The 19,846-nt window shown below is 42.4% G+C and overlaps 1 protein-coding gene across 4 annotated transcripts in view; it reads right to left on the minus strand.

The window, feature by feature from the left end:
• The window catches only part of ACYP2 (acylphosphatase 2), a 110,015-nt gene extending 103,330 nt beyond the window's left edge, over nt 1–6,685 (minus strand). The window contains exons 1-3 of one of the 4 annotated variants that reach the window (XM_074989517.1): nt 6,481–6,685; nt 5,049–5,065; nt 1,531–1,640 (exon numbers count right to left, since the gene is read on the minus strand). In XM_074989517.1, coding sequence (XP_074845618.1) covers nt 1,531–1,640; nt 5,049–5,065; nt 6,481–6,550 — 197 coding nt within the window. In that variant the 5' untranslated portion in view covers nt 6,551–6,685. The remainder of the gene's footprint in view (nt 1–1,530; nt 1,641–5,048; nt 5,066–6,480) is intronic. The other 3 variants (XM_074989518.1, XM_074989516.1, XM_074989519.1) reach the window with 3 other exon arrangements.
• Nucleotides 6,686–19,846: the final 13,161 nt, after the last annotated feature.

Raw genomic sequence — 19,846 nt, forward strand, 5'->3', positions numbered from 1 at the left:
CACTATGTTTTTTGTTGAGTGCCTACCACAATAGGCACCAATCACAGTACGGGGAGGTAAGCACTACTGTAATACCAAAATGTAAGTTCACTTAATGATGTGAGGTAAGCAAATTCTATTATGCACAATTGTAGCTCATACACCCCGATGGATCATTATCAGGGTGTGAACATGGGACCTTTGGCATTGCAACACATTTGGCAATCATTGCAGTGAAAAGAGTAACTACAGTAACTGGCAGCAGGAGTACGCTGTCATCATTTGTGGGCCACCTATTTGGGAACGCACAACATACTGAAACAATGATAACATATGCATGAATAGCCTCAACATCACATAGGTTTGAGAGATTCTTAATAAGGGACATGGTGGGTACTGAAACAAAGCATCTGCCATATTCTATTTCCAGCTTCTGTTGCTTTTCAGTGTGGCATGAGGCCTTGCTTAATAACAAGTATTGTGAAAGGCCATGTAAGTGCAAATGCCCGAAGCCCAGAGTGTGTTTTGATAGGACAAGTGAGACAAGAAAGAGGAATTATTTTATCTGATTCCCATGTGGAGATACACACTATACGTGCCATGCTAAAAGGAGACACTTTGGAGCATGCCCAGTTCATGAAGTACCTTGAAAAATGTTATCAGAAAGACTCTTGCAACCCCTGTTGAGCATAATACAGATTGCAAATGGCAATTCTGACATTTTATAATTCAAAGAGAGATGAATGGATTACCACACTGACAACAACAAAAGGCACCACCTCAGACATGAGAGCTATCCCTTTGCAAACTTTTTAAAGTTCTACTACAACTTATGGAGGCATTAGAGACCTTGAAAAACAGATGGGAAGAGTTTGCATACTGAGAAACATCTATTACTTTGTTCATAATCTATGATTTAAGCATCAGAGGAAACAAGTCTATTTTACTCAGCCAAGCAGTATGGAAGCTGACAGGATTAGCACTTCCCACAAAAAATAGTTTTAATTTTTTTTAAGTTTTAAATTCAAAAGAATAGCTCAGCACGTGGTGCTGGAAGCAGACATTTTGATAAAAGCTGTTATAGCATTAACTCAAAGAAGAACAATGGAAAATACTATCACTTTACAGCAGTTGTTCCAAGACTTTTTGTTGCTGTTGTTACTGTATCATCCAACTTAGAGTGAATAGGTAGGCAGACACATTCCTTCCTATCACCATGCCCACCTCCATTTCCCCTCTTCTTATGCCCTGGGACAACCGGCATTCTTTTCTTTACATCGTCCGTCTCCTTATTTTGTCCTATTAATTTTTGACTCTGTTCTGTTTTCCTACTAATTTTCTGTTTTCCATGTCAGTGTGTCTTATTTGGTTGCTATTTTTATTATTACTTTTTTCCCCCCTCTTGCCAATTCTCCCACACACTAGAAGGCTAACAATTGCTCAAGAGTCAAGATGGCATGTTTCTAACAATCTTGATTTATTTTTACAATAAGACACTGATATCGTGGACAGGTTAATGAGGTTAATACACATTGACACAGAAGTACTTACATTGCATTTACTTTATCTTCTGGGCCCTGAACTTGGCCAGTAACAGTCCCTTGTCTGGTATTTTTAACCCAGCCAACTACTCCCATTTTCCTAGCTTCATCTTCTGTATACTGATTTGAAACATAAAACAAAATATACACACAGTATATTCAGTACTAGCAGTTACGATATACATAAATTGCACATACAGTAGTCTTAAAGCCCCAGTTTCATTTTCATAAATTTCTGAAAAACCAACTCTTCCTTAAAATTATCTGTAGATATTAATGCACCTAATCAGACATCAGGATTTTCCTGCTGGTTCTGGACTTGCAACAGATGCAGCCAATTTTTCAACAACAAAGTGAGACTTATACCCCTTGGCTACATCTAGACTACAGGGTGTTGTGTGAAAAACAGCTGTTTTGTCAACAACACCCGTGGAACATCCAGAATGCAGCATTTTTGTCTCCAGCCATACCTCACTTGCCACGAGAAAGAATGCCGTTGTCAACAGAGATTTGTCCAAAAAACACCAGTCTGGACATTCTGGAAGGCCTTCTGTCAACAGAAAAGGCCTCTGGGACACCACACAACCCCACCTGCTGTGGTTCAGGGTAGCTGTTTTGCCAATACAGCGGCGGACAGTCTGGCTGCCCTCTGTCAACAGAGCGGATTGCTCTTCAATCCGCTCTGCAGTCTGGATGTGATCTTTCAGCAGAAGTGTTGTTGCAAGATATCTTCCTACACAAACTCCTGCTGAAAAATCCTCATAGTCTAGACATAGCCAGTGCTTATCATTGTTCATCATAACATCAGATCCTGGCTCCCCTTTCAAGTTACAGCACTAGCAACAAGGCAAGTAGTGATATAGTTTCTTTGGTTTGGTTTTCTTATATCTCAGAACCTACTGATGGTTCCATCTTGGGGAAGAAGAGAAAAAAAATCTACGCTCTCCATTTTAAGAGTTTTCAACATATGTTATTTTCTTGTGCAGAGGTCAAGGGTCTTCCACACCACCTCTATAGCTGCAAAGAAATAATACTGGCAGCAAAAAACCCCCCCAAAAGGCTGTAAAAACGTTATCTTTTATTAAAGCACTTCTGAATTTGCTAAACTTCCTTAAAAGAGCTCTGAGATCCCATCTTAAAGCAAACTGGCAAAATAATTAGCACGTTTCCTTGGAAACTGAATGAGGAACAAAAAAAGTTAGAAGAATGTGGAACTGTGGCTGCAATAAAGGTCAAAGTCCAGTAAATTGCTTGGATTGTTAATATGGCTCTTCTTGAAGCACATTATTATAATGAGCTTATGCTGACTGTTTATCACTTACTAACTTACTATGCTAGCTTCAGCCACATCAATTTATCTTCACCTTTTTCCAAAGTTTTGCCATTCTGTATTATCTATCTTTCTCATAGATAAGTAATATATGCACTGCTTTATGTTTTAAAACCACAAAACTTCACAAAATAGGATGTCTACCTCTCACAAATTGAGAAAAAAATTATTCCTACTCAAAGAATAAAAAAGCAAGTCAACCAATATTAGCCAACACATAGTCTACTTCTCATACAACAGTTGCATAAATTTAGATGTCACAGGTATTTCAACTATCTACTTCTTTTCTAAATCAATCAAGAAGAAACAATCTGTGTGCAAGTATGCACCTGATGTTTACAAGCTGCACTGCAGAGTAGACTCACCACAACTGTAAACTTTAATGCAGTTTTCAAATATATGGTTGAAGTTTTCCATCCTATCTTTTAAATGTTGCTTAATAATACAATAATATACAATAATATGTAGAGAGGCTATCTTTATATACTTATATATACTGCAGGAAGATTCAGCTATTGATCTCTGGGGACTACATTTTATTACACTTCATACACATTCAACTGGTTGGCCTAGACTGCCCTAATGAATAATCATTATCTATTAGCTCACTGGAGAACGGTTCCTGTATAAATATTATCAGCAAAATTTCAATGTTTTACTATCTTCTGTAACATCTGCTAAATAGTAACAAAGGGAATTTTAAAGTTCTCTATTTGGTTTCATTTGTGTGAAAATAAGGCATCAAAATAAGAGAGCCACAGATTTGTTTGTTTCTACACACAAAACACTCGATATTCATGTTTTTGCTTAAATATAAAACAGGTATGGGATGATATCATAACTTCCAACCACATAACTCAGAAGTTCAAATCTATGTAACAGTAACTTAGCAAAAACCAAGGGAGCATATATCTCATAGGCCGTGTCTACACTAGCCCCAAACTTCGAAATGGCCATGTAAATGTAAATGGCCATTTCAAAGTTTACTAACGAAGTGCTGAAATACATATTCAGCACCTCATTAGCATGCGGGCGGCTGCAGCACTTCGAAATTGACGCAGCTTGCTGCCTTGTGGCTCATCCCGACAGAGCTCCTTTTCGAAAGGACCCCGCCTACTTCAAAGTCCCCTTATTCCTATGAGCAGATGGGAATAAGGGGACTTCGAAGTAGGTGGGGTCCTTTCAAAAAGGAGCCCCGTCGGGACGAGCCGCTTCTATTTCGAAGTGCCACAGCTGCCCGCATGCTAATGAGGCGCTGAACATGTATTTCAGCGCTTCATTAGTAAACTTGAAGTTTGGAGCTAGTGTAGACATAGCCATAGGGTGGCAACTCAGCACAGGAACCCAAAGTACCTGTGAAAGACCAGAGCTGAATGAGTAGAATGAATGAATATCACTAAATTCAAGACATATGTTATAGTCTAAGTCCTTCGGCCAATTCATATGTATGCTGTATCACAAATATAAACGTATTGAAAGAGCTTTATGTTTAATATTAAACATAAGTGAATATTTTGAGAAAATACAGCATTCTAGCTATTTCGAATCTGTGAAACAGGTGTCCTCTTGATTTCTGAGTTTCTACCTTTCTTTTGAATTGTAATGTTCATGCTGCAAGTTCAGAACAGGTGGAAAAGTTTGGATGGATTCTGAGCTGCAGAGACCAAATTTTCATATCATGTGTTTATTAAGCATCATCTTGAGAAAAAAATCATAAGCGTGGTACATTAATTTCTTTAATTCTCTGAAGAATCAACATTGCACTTTTATTTTCATGAAAAAGTAAGAGGAGAATGCACATTGCTTCAATGGCTCAAAACTAACATTTTCCAAAGGTCAATGCATTGTCAGGCACCTATGATGTTTAAATTCAGTGACTGTACACATAATCTCTATCTTGATTGAAGTCTCTAAGCATTACTATGATACAAACAAACTGAATAATATTAATATGAATACTTTTTCACAAGAAGCTTTTTTAACAGTAGGATTATTCTATAACATGTATCTACTACGACAAGAACCTATGATTTAAAAAAAAAAAAAACAACAAAACCACAATACTTAACTGGCCAGCTAAGGACTGAAAATGTCAGTGAAATGCCTTCATGCTCTACTGTAGTCCTCCTACAATATTTTTAGCACAGGAAATATCACACTGTTGTAATGTAATACTGGCACAGTGGATGCTGCCTTACCATTCTGAAACAAACACCTTAAAAAAAAAAGATTAATTTTACAAACTTAATGCTACTACTAACGTTACCTAATTTGTGTGTCCTTAAATTAAAATGATTACTAAAGTGTTTTTCTAGTAATTTTCTGTAAAACTTTATCACACTTCTAAGCACCTATTTGTATTCTGGAAGTCAAGTTTAGATATACATACACATTTTTACATTATTACAGCCCTATCAAATTCTTGTCCCATTATAGTCAATTTCATGGTCATAGGTGTTTCAACTGCATAATTTTCATGATTCCAGATCTTTAAATCCCAAATTTCATGGTGTAGTAATTCTAGGAGTCCTGACCCCTGGGTGAGGGTCTGGCAAGTTTGGGGGGTAAGGAGGGAGAGCATGCACCCTTACTTCTGTACTGTTGCTGATGGTGCTACTGGCTACACAGCTGGGCAACTGGAAAGCAGCTGCTGCTGGCTGAGAGCTTAGGTCTGATGGCAGAAAGGATGGGATGGGATAGCATAGCCACCCTTACTTTTTTGCACTGCTGCTGGTGAGGTGTCACCTTCAGAGCTGAGGGCCCAGTCCAAACATGCCATTCTCTAGCTGCCCAGCTCTGAAGGCAACAGCACAGAAGGGAAGTACAGTATGGTATTGCCATTCTTATGCCTGTGCTGCTGTTGGTGGGGCCCCACCTTTAGACCTGGGTGCCTAGATAACAGATGCTTCTTTCCAGCCATCCAGCACTAAAGGCAGCACAGAATTAAGGGTGGTAATACTGCAACCCCTCTGAACCTCCCTTTTGTATCCAGAACCACTTGAGAAACACTGGCCTTTCCCATGACATTTATAGAGTACAGGCTAAGAACACACAAAAGACCAGATTTCACAGTTTGTGGCATATTTTTCATGCTGTGAATATTGTAGGGCCCTACTTATGATGATCTTAAGAAAAATAATGGAAGAAAATGCCTTACCTATAATTCTGCTTCTCTAAAGACTTTCTTTTGAAGGATTCTCTATGCCTAGTCTTAACTTCTTAGCAATACAGCAGAAGAACACTCCTAGACTTTTACGTGTTAATCAAGCACCTGCATTGTGACGCTATAGCTCGGCGAGGACCCCAGCCTGAGCAACCCCTTGGGAAAACTATCTGGACGGGAGAGGTGGGATCGCTGCCTAGGAACATCACTACGGCCCGGCCCGACCCGGCCCGCTCGTTTGATGGGCACTAACAGGAGCCTTTGCCAGCCCCGCCTCGCACACTTCGGACCCCTCTGATCTGCCCAGCTGAGGCCGCTCCGGCAAGTCCCTGTGAAAAGGCAAGAGACCTCTGCCGCGCCGGGGCTCGCAGCTGCAGAGGTCTGAGACTTCAGCCACACACCGCGGTCACCACGCCTGCGCACTCGGCCGTGCTACGTTCACCGTTGGCTGAGGTCCCGGCGCTTACCCTGCACCCGGCCGAAGACTTCATAGTCCACCGACTTGAGGACGCCGGAGACCTTAGCGAGGCCGGACATGGTGGTGGGGTCAGACGAAGGTCTGCTCTGATCAGCTGCGGGTGGGGACGCGGCCTTCGGAGTCGGGACGCACCGCGCGGGGACGGCAGCGCGGGGGGTCCAAGCTTCCTGGGAAAGCGGCCGCGTGCCAGGCTGAGGCTGTCCCTGCTGAGGGCAGCGGGGCCTGTGAGGACGTGTCTCGGTGCCTCTGCAGCGCAGCGGCCCCCCCCCCCCTCCCCCCGCCTCCAAACACCGAGCGGGAGAGGCACAGCGGAGCCTGAGAGCGGGCGCGGGGGTACCCCCAGGCAGGGGTAGCTCGCTGCCTATGGAGCCCTCCCGTAAACGAGCCTGAGGGACTCTGCCACCAACAGCCCAATGGCCCCTCTGGAGAGGGACACAGACTCAAACACAGGGCAGACCGGGCTGGGTGTGAGGGAGCTGGGGGCAGGGTTCCTATGGGGGTGCACTAGTTTGTTTTTGTGTCCTTACTGGCTCTTTGAAAAGCGCTCAACTCTCTGGAACTGCTTTTCGCCTTAGACATGCTTCCCTGCCACCAACCCAAGTCTGCTCACCTCTGCCTTGAAATCTGTTGCCTTCAGTGTGTTGTTTTCCTGCCTCCCATTCCTTAGAATCATGAATTCTTATCGTTTCACTGACACTGCTGTGCAAGCTGTCTTCCACATTCAAATCCCAGCCAGACACTTCGTTATCGAAATCAAAGCTAGAACAGGAGCTCTCCATCTTTTTTTAAAAAAAGTTTCTGGTCATTTCCAAGAATGTATTGAATAATCTGTGTCCTGCTATTTTATTTTCCCAACAGATATCTGGGTAGTTGGAGTCCCCCATCGCAGCCAAGTCCTGGCTTTGGATGATTTTGTTAGTAGTTTAAAGAAGACTCATCTGCCATTTCTTTCTTGCTTGGTGTTCTGAAGAAGACAATTACGACGTCACCTTTGTTTTTACCATTTTTATCTTAATCCAGAGACTTTCAACAATTGTATCATGTATTTCCATTTCAGCCTCCATCCAAGTGTGTATATATACACATTTTACTATATAAGGTCACACCTTTTTACCCTGCCCGTCCTTCCTCAGCAAACTGTACCCTTCTATACCAATATTCCAGTCATGCATAGTATCCCATCAAATGTGTGATGCTAGTTTGATTTGCTAGCATTTCCAGTTTTTTGCTTATTTCCCATATTTCTCATTTAAGTATACAGACAGCTACTAAAATGACTTGATTTCCCCCTGCACTCCTTCCCCTTCTTGTTTTTGTCTCTCCTTTGTCCCTACTTTTACATCCCATGTTTCCCCCAAATTCAAAAATCTCCTCCCACGTCTCCTTTACTTAACTGTGGGCTTTGGTCACCTGCCTCCTTCAAACCTACTTTAAGACCCTGTGCTAGCCAGTCTATAGCCAAATATGCTCTTCTCCTTCCTTGATAGGTGGACCCTCTCTCTGCTTCACAGTCCTTCTTCCTGGAATGGCATCCCATGGTCAAGGAACTCAAAGCTCTCCTTGCAACACCATTTTCATAGCCAGGCATTCACCTCCAAGATCCATCTCTCTCTGCTTTTACCTCTACCCTTAATCAAAATGATTGAAGAGAACATCTGCACTTTTTGCACTTCTTCATCTAGGGCTTGTCTACACTACCACCTTCCTTCGAAGTAAGGATGGTAATTAGGGTGTTGGGGGTTTACTAATGAAGTGCTGCTATTCATAGGCAGCACTTCATAAAGCAAATTCTGCCCCCCCCCGCCCCCGCGGCAACTCCGAAGTTTTAAACTGTGAAGTACCAGGGGGTGCACCGCAGCTAGATGCGTGCCGGTACCTCAAAGTTTAAAACTTCAGAGTTGCTGGAGGTCGGGGGCGGGGGGGGGGAATTTGCTTAATGAAGTGCTGCCTATGCACAGCAGCACTTCATTAGTAAACTCCCAACACCCTAATTACCATCCTTCCTTCGAAGGAAGGTGGTAGTGTAGACACAGCCCAATACTCCCAGAGCCCTGTAGTCACTTCTGACCCATTGGGAGTCTTTCCATGTGGTATCATTAGTGCTCACATTGCTGAGTAGTATGGGGTTGCAGTCAGAGGGCCAGATCCTCCACAATCCCTCTGTAACATCTCGGATATGGGCCCCTGGCAGAAAGTGTGCCTGCTGAGATGCCATGTCAGGGTGACGCATGCATCCAGCCCCCTCAGAGTGGAGTTGCCTACCATCGCTACTGTATATTTTCTCCTGGGAGTGGTAGCTGTGACTACCCCCCTCCCGCCAGCCTTGAGGATATATGGTTTTTGCTCCTTCACCTTAGGGTGTGATTCCTCTTCTCTCATTGCTAAGGCAACACATTGGTTTTCCCTCACTAGGGACCGTGGGTTGAAGTAGGGTGGAATACCACCTGCTGCCAAAAGTAAACAACAACCAGTGTCCTCCCTATGACAGGGCCATCTCCTCTTCCCCAGTGGGCAGCTGGGTAGCCTCCTCAGCCTTGGTTGTCTCTGTAAGAATGCTCTCAAGGAATTCCACGTGGGCATGGATGTTCCTTAGCTTAGCCACTTCCTCTTGTAGCTCTTCCAAGAGATTTAACCAGCAAGCACCTTTCCCATTAGGGCTACATCTGTACTTACTAAAAACTTTGAAGTGGCCATGCTAATGGTCAGATTGAAGAATACTGAGGTGCTGAAATGCATATTCAGTGCCTCATTAGCATGCCACCCGCTGTGGCACTTTAAAAGTGCTGCAGTTCACTCGCCTGCAGCTCGTCTACATGGGGGTCATTTTTGAAAGGACCTCACCAACATCAAATTCCCCTAATTCCTATCAGCCGATGGGAATAAGGGGATTTCAATGTTGGCGGGATCCTTTCGGAGAAGACCCCTATGTAGACCAGTCATGGGCGAGCAAACTGCAGCACTTTCGAAGTGCCTCAGCTGGTGGCATGCGAATGAGGTGCTGAATATGCATTTCAATGCCTCATTAGTATTCTTCGATTTGACCATTAGCATGGCCATTTTGAAGTTCTGAGTAAGTGCAGACACAGCCTAAATGGGCAACCCTCCTTAGGTTTCTGTGAGTGGGAAATGCAGGCCAATGTCTCTGCAAATCCACAGCAGAATCTGGGTAAAGGCATTCATGGTTGGGTTGTCTGTCTGGTTACAGGCACTGGTGGTGAAGCCAGAAGCAGCACTGGTCAAGGCAATGTCCCCTCCTAACCACAGCAGTTGTGACTCTCTTTCAGACGCCCCTGTTTGCAGTCACATGGTGGCTTAGCTTCTGGCTTTTTAGGCCTTGTCTCTTAGGTCAGTGCTCTCCCTCTCATTAATCACACAAGGAGAGGGTGATCTCACAAGGCTGATTAGAGCTGATCAAAGGTAATGCAAGAAACAAAGCCTTCAGTCTTCAAACACACAATCCTAAGTGACTCAGTAACTGAAATAGCCTGAAACAGAAAAACAAAACAAACAGACCCCCCCCACAAGAGTCAAGCAAAATCTGTTACCTGAAGGTTAATACTCTCACCTTGTTCATTTACCAGAAGACTCTCCTCCCCACTCTCAGACTACCTTTTGCAGTTCGCTGTTCACTAGCTCACAGGGGGCAGATTATCCTGAATTCCAAGCATTTAGTGACATTCTTGTAGTACAAAGGAACTAGAAAGAAGCTAAATTGGGTCATCTGAGAATTCTGTTGGTGCTGGTAATGTATCAGCAGATGGAGAGTTGGTGTGATTATTCCTAGACCACCAGCAGTACCACAGTTCAGCCTCAGTGAAGAGATTTGTTGGGAAGAGCCTGGAGTGGCTACTTAATCTTAGAGAATAAAATTATATATATATATATATATATATATATATATATATATATATATATACATACATACATATATATAAACGGTTCTATTTCACATTTGAAACCTATCCATTTAGAAATTTCAGATCTCTTGCTAACGCAAAGGCAGCACCATTGTGCTTTGAAAAACAAAGATTCTGCAATCATGTAAAAAGAAAACCTTAAAGCATAAAACAAACAAGCAGTCATGTACCACTTTAAAGACTAACAAAATAATTTACTAGGTGATGAGCTTTCATGGGGCAGACCCACTTCTTCACATCTGGAGTTAGTGCTGAACTGCAAATGGCATGACGGTTTTATAACAGAGATAAAAAAATGGAAATAAAAGCTGACAAATCAGATACATAGAACAGAAGTTAGGGGGCGGGGAGATGAAGTGGGGAAGAAGGTGAACGAATTACTAAGTGTCCTGCCTGAGATCACTATGAATATCAACGATAGGGAAGCTGTCTTTGTAATGCGTGAGGTAAGTGCCATCTCTGTTAAGACCTAGCCTCAACATATTGAATTTGAGCTTAAAATGCAGTTCATGTTTCCCTTTGTAATCTGCTGTTAAAGTCTTTGTTGTAGGATGCATATTCTCAGGTCTTTAATAGTATGGCCCACTCCATTGAAATGCTCACTGACGGGTTTATGTGTATTCAATTTCTGAATGTCGGCTTATAGCACAGTTTGAAAATCCCTTGTCATTTGCTGCCATCTACCAACAATTCAGTGCAAGACATGATAACAAAATTTTAGAACAAGAGTTTGCTGTATGAATACACTAAATAGAAGCTGTATCTCAGGCTTTAATACTAGATCACCACCTGAAGAAAGTTAGACCTCGGGGCCCAAGGACTCTTGTGCTAGCTGTCACAATCATGTTCTTTTCAGGGATGGATCTAGATGCTTGTGTTGAGCTTTCTTGATAAACTGACTCAGTAAGGCTGCCGCCTTTTCTTCTGACTAGTTCTTCCCCTGGACCAGCATTATTTCCATTCAGTCATTGTCCTTGAGATCCTCCTGATTCATTGAGGCTTTATGGATGATTGCCTTATTGCTGTCACCTGGGCTTGCCCACTGTGATCATCTCTATCTGAGGGGGATCAGTAACAGTAGAGCATGTGTGTGAGCTGACTGATAAGCTAGAAACATGCTCCATTGTAATCTCCAGATTCAAAGTCATTTAATTTGCTGGCTTTGTTTCTAACTTGCTGGGAATATTAAAGCAAGCGTTATGTTGAAGTCAAAGATTCTACTAGAAACCAGAAAGCCTTCCGCCAAATAAATGTTCAATGAAGTGGATGGTACTTTAGATCTGGGAAGTGCAAGAGAGCAGATGGACATTCTTCACTTTTTTCTTGCATTATCGCCGACATTTCTGTCAAAAATGTCTTTGATTTCTACTAAGATTCATTGGCCTTATCACCTTTTCCACTGTTCAATGCATCAACTGACACTTTCCACTTAGTCTACTGTAGGAAGATGATGAAAGGTGTGTTTCAAGTATTTTCTTTAGTGCATGAATATCTCCATTTTGAGATGCTAATTTTGTTCTCACAAAATTTACAGCACCTCTTTTCTAACCATCCTGAGGTCATTCACTGAAACATCTCTGACTCATAGAGACAGAATTCCTTATAGCAATAACTTTAGGCAATTTTGAAAGAGGGGATTTGAAATAACTGCATGCTTTAAAGGAAGAAAGAAATGTGCATCTGATTTATTAGTATTTGAGCAAGCAAGAACAAAATAATAGCTGTCAGGGTACCACTCTCCTGGTACACCACCTATGTGCCTGATTTATGGAGAATTTAATGCCACCTGAGAGCAGATTAACCTGTACTAGTTATACATCTCAGGAGTTTCGCAGCATAAATGAATTTAAAAATCACTCAGTTATGTCCACTTATTCAGTCCATGCCCATCTGGGGTGCGCAACAAAGACAATTGTGCACCTCCTGTGCTAACTGTTTTTGAAATACCTTCTTTATATGAACTTTATTAAATCTTCTTCCAGTATTTGTCTAGCACAGAGGGAAGCAGTACTATAGAGAAAGCTCAGGTGTTTTTACCACTGTCACCTGTTCCTGCTCTGAGCAGTACACAACTATGGACTTCTCTTACCGCTCACTCCAAGTGCAGGGCAGAATCTCACCCATTGTCTATTAATTTTACTGTCTTGGATTTTTTAGCAATTTTAATGTAACCCTTCTGCCAAGTGGAGCCAGTAACAACCAGGGCTGGGTTAAATATCTAGGAATTCCTTTCCATCCATACAGTATAGAACTCCACCCCGTAACTGGGAAAGATTGCACACCAGCCCTGCACACCTCAACTGCAAGCACAAAGTGAGTTAGAAAAGCTTTCAGTGAAAGGAAGGAAGTTACCTGGTGTTAATTAGAGAAGGTGCCACAAGTGAGATTTATAATCATCAAATTGTAAGCAGATCTTCCACCTCAGAGAGCTTGGACCAGTGCAGTTTTTGAGCTCTACAGGCAAAATTACCTTTTCTATGCATCTGTTTCCTCACCAGACCCCATTTAGTGATTGTCCTTGATCAGAGAGGATCCAGGGTTCAGAGGCACATCTGTGTGAGTTCACGTCCCATTTTGAAACACTTGGAGGGGAGGAAAGTGATCAGGAACAGTCAATATAGATTTGCCAAGGGCAAATCGTGCCTCACCAGCCCAACTGCCTTCTGTGATGATGGGAAAGCAATGAACATGACTGACTTCAACTTTAACGAAGCTCTTGATGTGGTCTTCTACAGTAATCTTACTTCTTTAACTTGCTGGTAAGATTACACCTCCATATTAGCATCTGGCAATGGGCCACATTCCCCATGATGAACTCACTTGTTTTCTCCTCTCTTGATGTTCACTACTCCACATTAACCGTCGATAATGGGCCATTTCTACCCTGACTGAATAGACCTTGTCAGCCCTGGCCCTCCCCTTTACTGAGACCCCCTCTTTAAATCCTCCTCTGAAATTCCCTTCCCACTCATGCATCTGATGAAGCAGGTCTTTGCCCACGAAAGATTATGCCCTAAAATATCTGTTAGTCTATAAGGTGCCACAGAACTTCTTGTTGTTTTTGAAGATACAGACTAACATGGCTACCTCTATGATACTGTCGTACTGGTTTCGCATCTCCTAGCTGATGGTCAGTCAGTGTCTGTGGCCACATGCCTCTCTGCTGTGACCTCTGCAAGTTAGTCTCAATAATTTTTGGCTCTTAGCAGGCTGGGCAGAAACACAGCAACACCACAAACTGATTTAAAATAAAAAAGAGGCTCCTAATGAAGACTATTTATCTCTATTACTGAACAGCTAGGAGGAACAGTTCTAGCCCAGTGACCCCTAGAGGAGCCCACACCTTTTGCCTGAAAAACCTGTCCTCCCACAGATCTCTGAAATTTGAATCCCTGGCTTAACCAAGTTCTTTCAGCTGACAATGCCCCTTTATTTGGATCAGTTAAGCACAGTTCTGCTCCCCTTCATTCATACAAAACGGACAACATATAACAGCATTTTGCCACCCCTGCATTCCATACTAATGTGATTTGTAACCCAACACCAGCCAGTTGATTACTTTGACAACACGACTCACTGGATAGCTAAGCAGAGCAGTTATCTTCATCTGAATAGTTTGCTCCTGAAGCTTCTCCCCTCCCGGTCACCTGTCAGGGAGAATGCATTCAGTTCATTCATACACTGTTTACATTATTGCCATCACTGAAAACTTAATAGTAACAAAGAGATAGCCGTGCTAGTCTATATACTATCAAAACAAAAAAGCAGTCCAGTAGCACTTTAAAGACTAACAAAATAATTTATTAGGTGATGAGATTTCGTGGGACAGGCCCACTTCTTCAGATCATAGCCATACCAGAACAGACTCAATATTTAAGGCACAGAGAACCAAAAATAGTAATCAAGGTTGACAAATCAGAAAAATAGTATCAGGGTGAGCAAATCAGAGAGTAGAGGGCCAGAAGCGGCGGGAGTCAATAATTAGATTAAGCCAACTATGCAAAAGAGCCCCTATAATGACCTAAAAAATTCCCATCCTGGTTCAAACAATGTGTTAATGTGTCGAATCTGAATATAAAAGAGAGTTCAGCAGCCTCTCTTTCCAACCTGTTGTGAAAATTCCTCTTCAGTAAGACACAAACCTTCAGGTCATTAACAGAATGGCCCACTCCATTAAAATGTTGACTGACTGGTTTGTGGATCAGGAGTGTTTTTATGTCTGTTTTGTGCCCATTAATTCTTTCTCTAAGAGAGTTTGAAGTCTGTCCAATATACAAAGCATCTGGGCATTGTTGGCACATGATGGCATATATGATGTTAGTTGAGGAACATGAGAATGTGCCCGTGATTCTGTGAATAACCTGGTTAGATCCAGTGATTCTCACCAACAATCACAGTCTATATCACAGGAACACCAGTCCTGGAACTTTTCCTTGCAACAAAACCCATTGCCAGCTTTGTCCACATATGTATTCTGGAGCTACCATCACTGGACCTAACCAGGTTACTCACAGAATCACGGGCACATTCTCATGTTCCTCCATACCCAGACCACCCCTTGCGGAGTCTGACATTCTGCACTGGGACCTCCACACTGCACCCAGACCAGCCCCTGTTGAGACCCCTACACTTGAAACCCAATTCTGATGAGCCCCACCACTTGGGCACCAGGACCAGCCCATAACCTCCCCATTCTACCAAGCAACAAACAGCTGCATCTGGACCCCAACCTCAACAAGCCCCACTCTGACATTCTTCCTTTGAGACACAGTCTCCCCTGCTGAACACACATCCTTCCCGATCCCCCAGATTCCTCTCTTGTTGAGTTTTAACCACTTTCACTGGGATCCCCTTGCAGCATTCCATTGCCCCTGCACCTGAACCCCTCAAAGGACATCTGTACATCCAGAGTACACTCAATGAAATGCCTGCACTTAGATTGTGTTCCCCCAGAATCCTTTCACCCCTCTGCTACAGCGTGATAAGCTAGTCTACATCAATTTCTATTAGTGTGAATGGTTTTTTAAAAATTTCCTGTCTATTCTGGAAATGAACTATGCTAACTATAACTATGCTGGAGTAATGACATACTATAGGCAATGTCAACTCCAGCAAATTATTGGCAGGGTGAAGGGTGGAGTGTATAGTCTGTAGCGCTGTGGTAACAGTATGAGCATAAGACCACATTCTACTCCAGCTATTCTCTTGATAGCGTTAGTATGAATTTTGCCCAGTGGTTCTTAACCCACAACTTGTGGCCCAGTCAGTGCACAGCAGTGGCCCACATGACATCCTTAGGGCCATACCAGTAGTGTTTTTCGTTTATATAATTATAGATGCAACCCACAAAAGACAGAGAGCTGTGTTGACTGGAAGAGGAGAATTTGGGTAGGACTATTGTTTTGGGTAAGGGGTCACCAATTTCACCCAAGAATCTTTAGGTTCCCCCTCTACCTCGGACCACAGCTATGAGACATTATAAAATCTCTTATCTAGAGGTAGGTTGCAGGACCTGCAGCAATCACATGAACTCTGCAAATGATGTAATAGTAGCACAGGATGTATTATACTTAATATAATTACTTATTACAATAAAATATCTGGGGTGGTGGTTACACACAAACTAATCCACCTTGATTAGTTACATAGAAACAGTATACACGTACAAACATACCTAGAACACCACCATACTCACATTCCCTCCCAATGGACTCAAGGAGTTCAAGAACCAGCCTCACTCTGTTGGTGATGAGTGGCAAGACAGTGTTAAAGCAGAGGAAACTTTAGAGATTCAGAGAAAGACTAGTACTAGTAGAAGGAAAAAAGAACTCACAGATTAACAAAACAGACTGGACCAGCCCCAACCCCCTGTTGGCCATGGGGTATTATAGGTCTCTTTACGTAATTTCAGCCCAACCTTTGAAAGACAAAGTTAGACTTCTGCACCCTAATGTTTCGAGGGAATGCACACTTAACTAATAGCCATCTTTAAATATGCATAAGATAGGAGCACATTGCAGACTCATAAACACTATCCAAAAGTGGGCATATGGGGCAAGACTTCACCTAACAGCCCTTAGTGACCTTGGCCTCCACTCTGCAATAAACAGGATGGTTGATCTGATGGGAGAATAACATCTTGGTACCATGTAAGGTAAAAATGCCACCTACTAGCTAAACCAAAGTCTGGGAATGCAGATGCGCTCCCCCTTATCTATATCTGTCAGGAAATGTCCGGATGCCCACGCTTACCTAGCTCAAGCTAATGTCTGTAAGTCTCTTGCACCACTTCTAAAATGGTGAAAAGTAGGAGTAGCAAATAATATATAAAATAGGCTTAGGCTACAAGATATGAAATATAAGGCAACATATCTTTATAGGCTACGGGTGCATGTGTGGCACACAGTGTTAAATAGGCTGAGAACTTCTGACAGAGCCTATTTCATATCTGTTATCCAACATGGTTCTTGATATGTTGGTTTCAGTTACCAGAATGCACAAAGACTTTTAGAGACAACCAACTATACTGTGAAATTGCTCTAGACCACTGTAACTGATAACTGCTTATAATCAAATTATAAGTGAATGCAAGAAGTGTTACAACTGTGTTTATCTGTAACCTGTTTGAAACTGCTTCCAACATGGTTACAAACCTAGGATGTCTCTCAGCCTCCATGTAATTTCTCCCACTTTGAGCTTATCTCAAATCTGCTAGGTCCTTGTTTAAATGATACATGATTTCTTTTATCTTTTTCCTTTCTTTGTTTCCTATTGCTGCCATGCCAGACCTATGACACATCAGCCTACTGTGTCAGACAATAATAATTCCATTGGCTTTTGTCCTAGACATCTTGGAGCCAGTTCTGCATGCAAGTTCATGACATGGCAGGTTTCCACATGTATACAGCATCAGTGAAGGGAAGTAATTGGCAATGTAGCCTGAGTCTTCAGCATCCAGAATCAGGACTAGAGTTTCAAAAGGGCTTAGCATGTCTGACATTGATCTGTTTGGATTCTTGGCCATAAGTGTCCATTTGGAGCTGCTGGTTGCTGAGTACTTTAGGAAAGTCTTATTTTTAGGTGCCTAAATGGATGGCTGTGTTCCTTTGATAATCTGGACTCCATTTTGAATGCTGAGAACTTGAAGATTTGGCCCTGCGCTCCTTTGGAAATGTAGGCCCATATCAGAACATGTAAAATGGAAAACAGGAAAGCAATACTCGCTCATCTGCAGATGCTCTGTCCCCATATTTGATGTTGGTGACAACTGGAGTGAGGGAGGTGAAATGGAAGAATTTTTACATGAAGTAGAAGAAAGAAAGTGAAAGAAAGAAAAGGTGAAATGGGCAGAATGGTGTAAAGACAGGTTGAACTAGAAAGTAGTAGCCAGAATAGATAAAACAAGGAATTAAGAGAGAAGACTTAGGGCTTGGACACCATTAACAGGGATCAGTCTTTAGAGATCAATCTCCCTGGGGGTTGATTTAATGGGTTTAGTAGGGACATACTTAATCATCCATTTATTGCTCTGCTGTCAACCCTGGTACTCCATGGGGTCATGAGGAGTAAGGGACATCAACAGAAAAGTTTCTCTCATCGACTGCCTGCTGTGGGAATGCCACAAAAATTCGGTATAAGGTATGTCAACTCCAGCTACACTATTCACATAGCTAGAGCTGGGTAGCTTAGGTCAACTTTCTCCTTCAGTGCAGGCCTGCCCCTGTTGAACGGAAGAAGAGAAAACAAGTATAATTTAAGTTGCCATTTGATAACGAAATCTCATCCTTGTTACTTATAGTCCAAAAAACTCATTAGAATTCCTCCGTAGCTTTGCCTCCTTTGCAATTCTACAAACCACAACCCTGTGTCTACACGAGCCCCTTCCTTTCGAAAGGGGCATGTTAATGAGCGGGTTTGAAAGATGTTAATGAGGCGCTGCAATGATCTGGTGTTAGGAAGAAGGGCTTTCGAAAACTGGTGGGAGGAGTCCTTTCGGAAGGTCCCGTCTCCACGGGTGTTGTGCGATTCGAAAAGCTGCACTTTCAAATCACTGTGGCTGCCAGTATGCTAATGAGGAGCTGCATATTCATTGCAGCACCTCATTAGCATCTTTCAAACCAACTCATTAACATGCCCCTTTTGAAAAGAAGGGGCTTGTGTAGACCCAGCCCAGGTGTCTTGGGGAGAGCCTACTCTCAGAAAAATGGCATGCAGTGATGTGAGAGGTGTTCGTTGCTGGTGCAGCTATGTCTAGTGACAGGATGGGTATTAATGATCGTTTTTAGTCATTATCCACTAGGCAAGGGGAGAGGCACACTTAATACAGGAAACTGCCATTTAAGTGTTTTAGTTTGTAATGGTTAGGTATATCCTATAGGGACCTTGTTTATTGTTCCCCAAGCTCAGTTTAGCTAAAAGTAATAGTTCAATGGAAATTATAACTTATTCTACTATAGTTTTGGAAATTGCAATATTTTCACAACTTCTGAGAGGTGAGGAAAGATTTTTGCTCCAGGAATGAGTTATTCCTTGTAAGAAAAGAAAGAACAAAGGTTTTTTTTTTTTACTAATCTCTTTTTATTTACATTACATCCACAATTACTGAAGAAGGGTGGGAAAAACAGCAAAGTTTATGTAAATGTAGCCCCACTTGCACAATGTCAACCAAAGAGCTACAAATTACAGATCCCGGTTACACTAATTACTTTACATCTCCCCACTAACAGCATGTGGATTTAAAATCACTGATCATGATTTATATCTCCACCCGTCCATCTAGAATACTATAGGCATTCAGCAGATACATTTCTTCACCTTGGACAAACCAATTGTCCATCTTTAGCTAGCTGTGATGGTTTCCCCTGGGGTGCCACATGGATCTGGGTACCACTGAGTCTCCCTTACCCACTAGTCTAGGCTACCGCTCACACTGTACTGCTGTGACAAGCTGGATATCTCTCTAGCCTGCACTTTTACCACCATACTTATAGGTAGAGACACACCAAGGTGTAGTTTTGAGCTGACCAGCCCCTGCCTAAGAAAGCTACACCGAGAGCAACAACCAGCTCCTCAGGCATGCACCCTCCCTCTGGCACATAAACCCCAAATTATATAATCTTGCAGTGCACAGGGAACTGTACAGCACAAGCTCACAAAATGTGCCCTCTCCACAATGTGGAGAGGTATATGTGACAACCTTTGGCCTCAGTTAAGACTCCCATACACATCTCTCCAACTCAGTGGGTTAGATAAAGCAAAAACAAGTTAATTAGTTACAAAATATAAATTTATATGATTAGAAATTATTTCAAGCAGATCAATGCAGATTACCTAGCAAATAAACAAAAATGCAAACTAATTTTAATATGCTGAGTAGATTAGATCTGAATTAGCAGATTCCATCCCTAAGTAGTAACACAAGCAGGCTGCATATTCTGC

This window comes from Carettochelys insculpta, chromosome 3 (assembly GCF_033958435.1).
Source record: "Carettochelys insculpta isolate YL-2023 chromosome 3, ASM3395843v1, whole genome shotgun sequence".
Classification (NCBI taxonomy): domain Eukaryota; kingdom Metazoa; phylum Chordata; order Testudines; family Carettochelyidae; genus Carettochelys; species Carettochelys insculpta.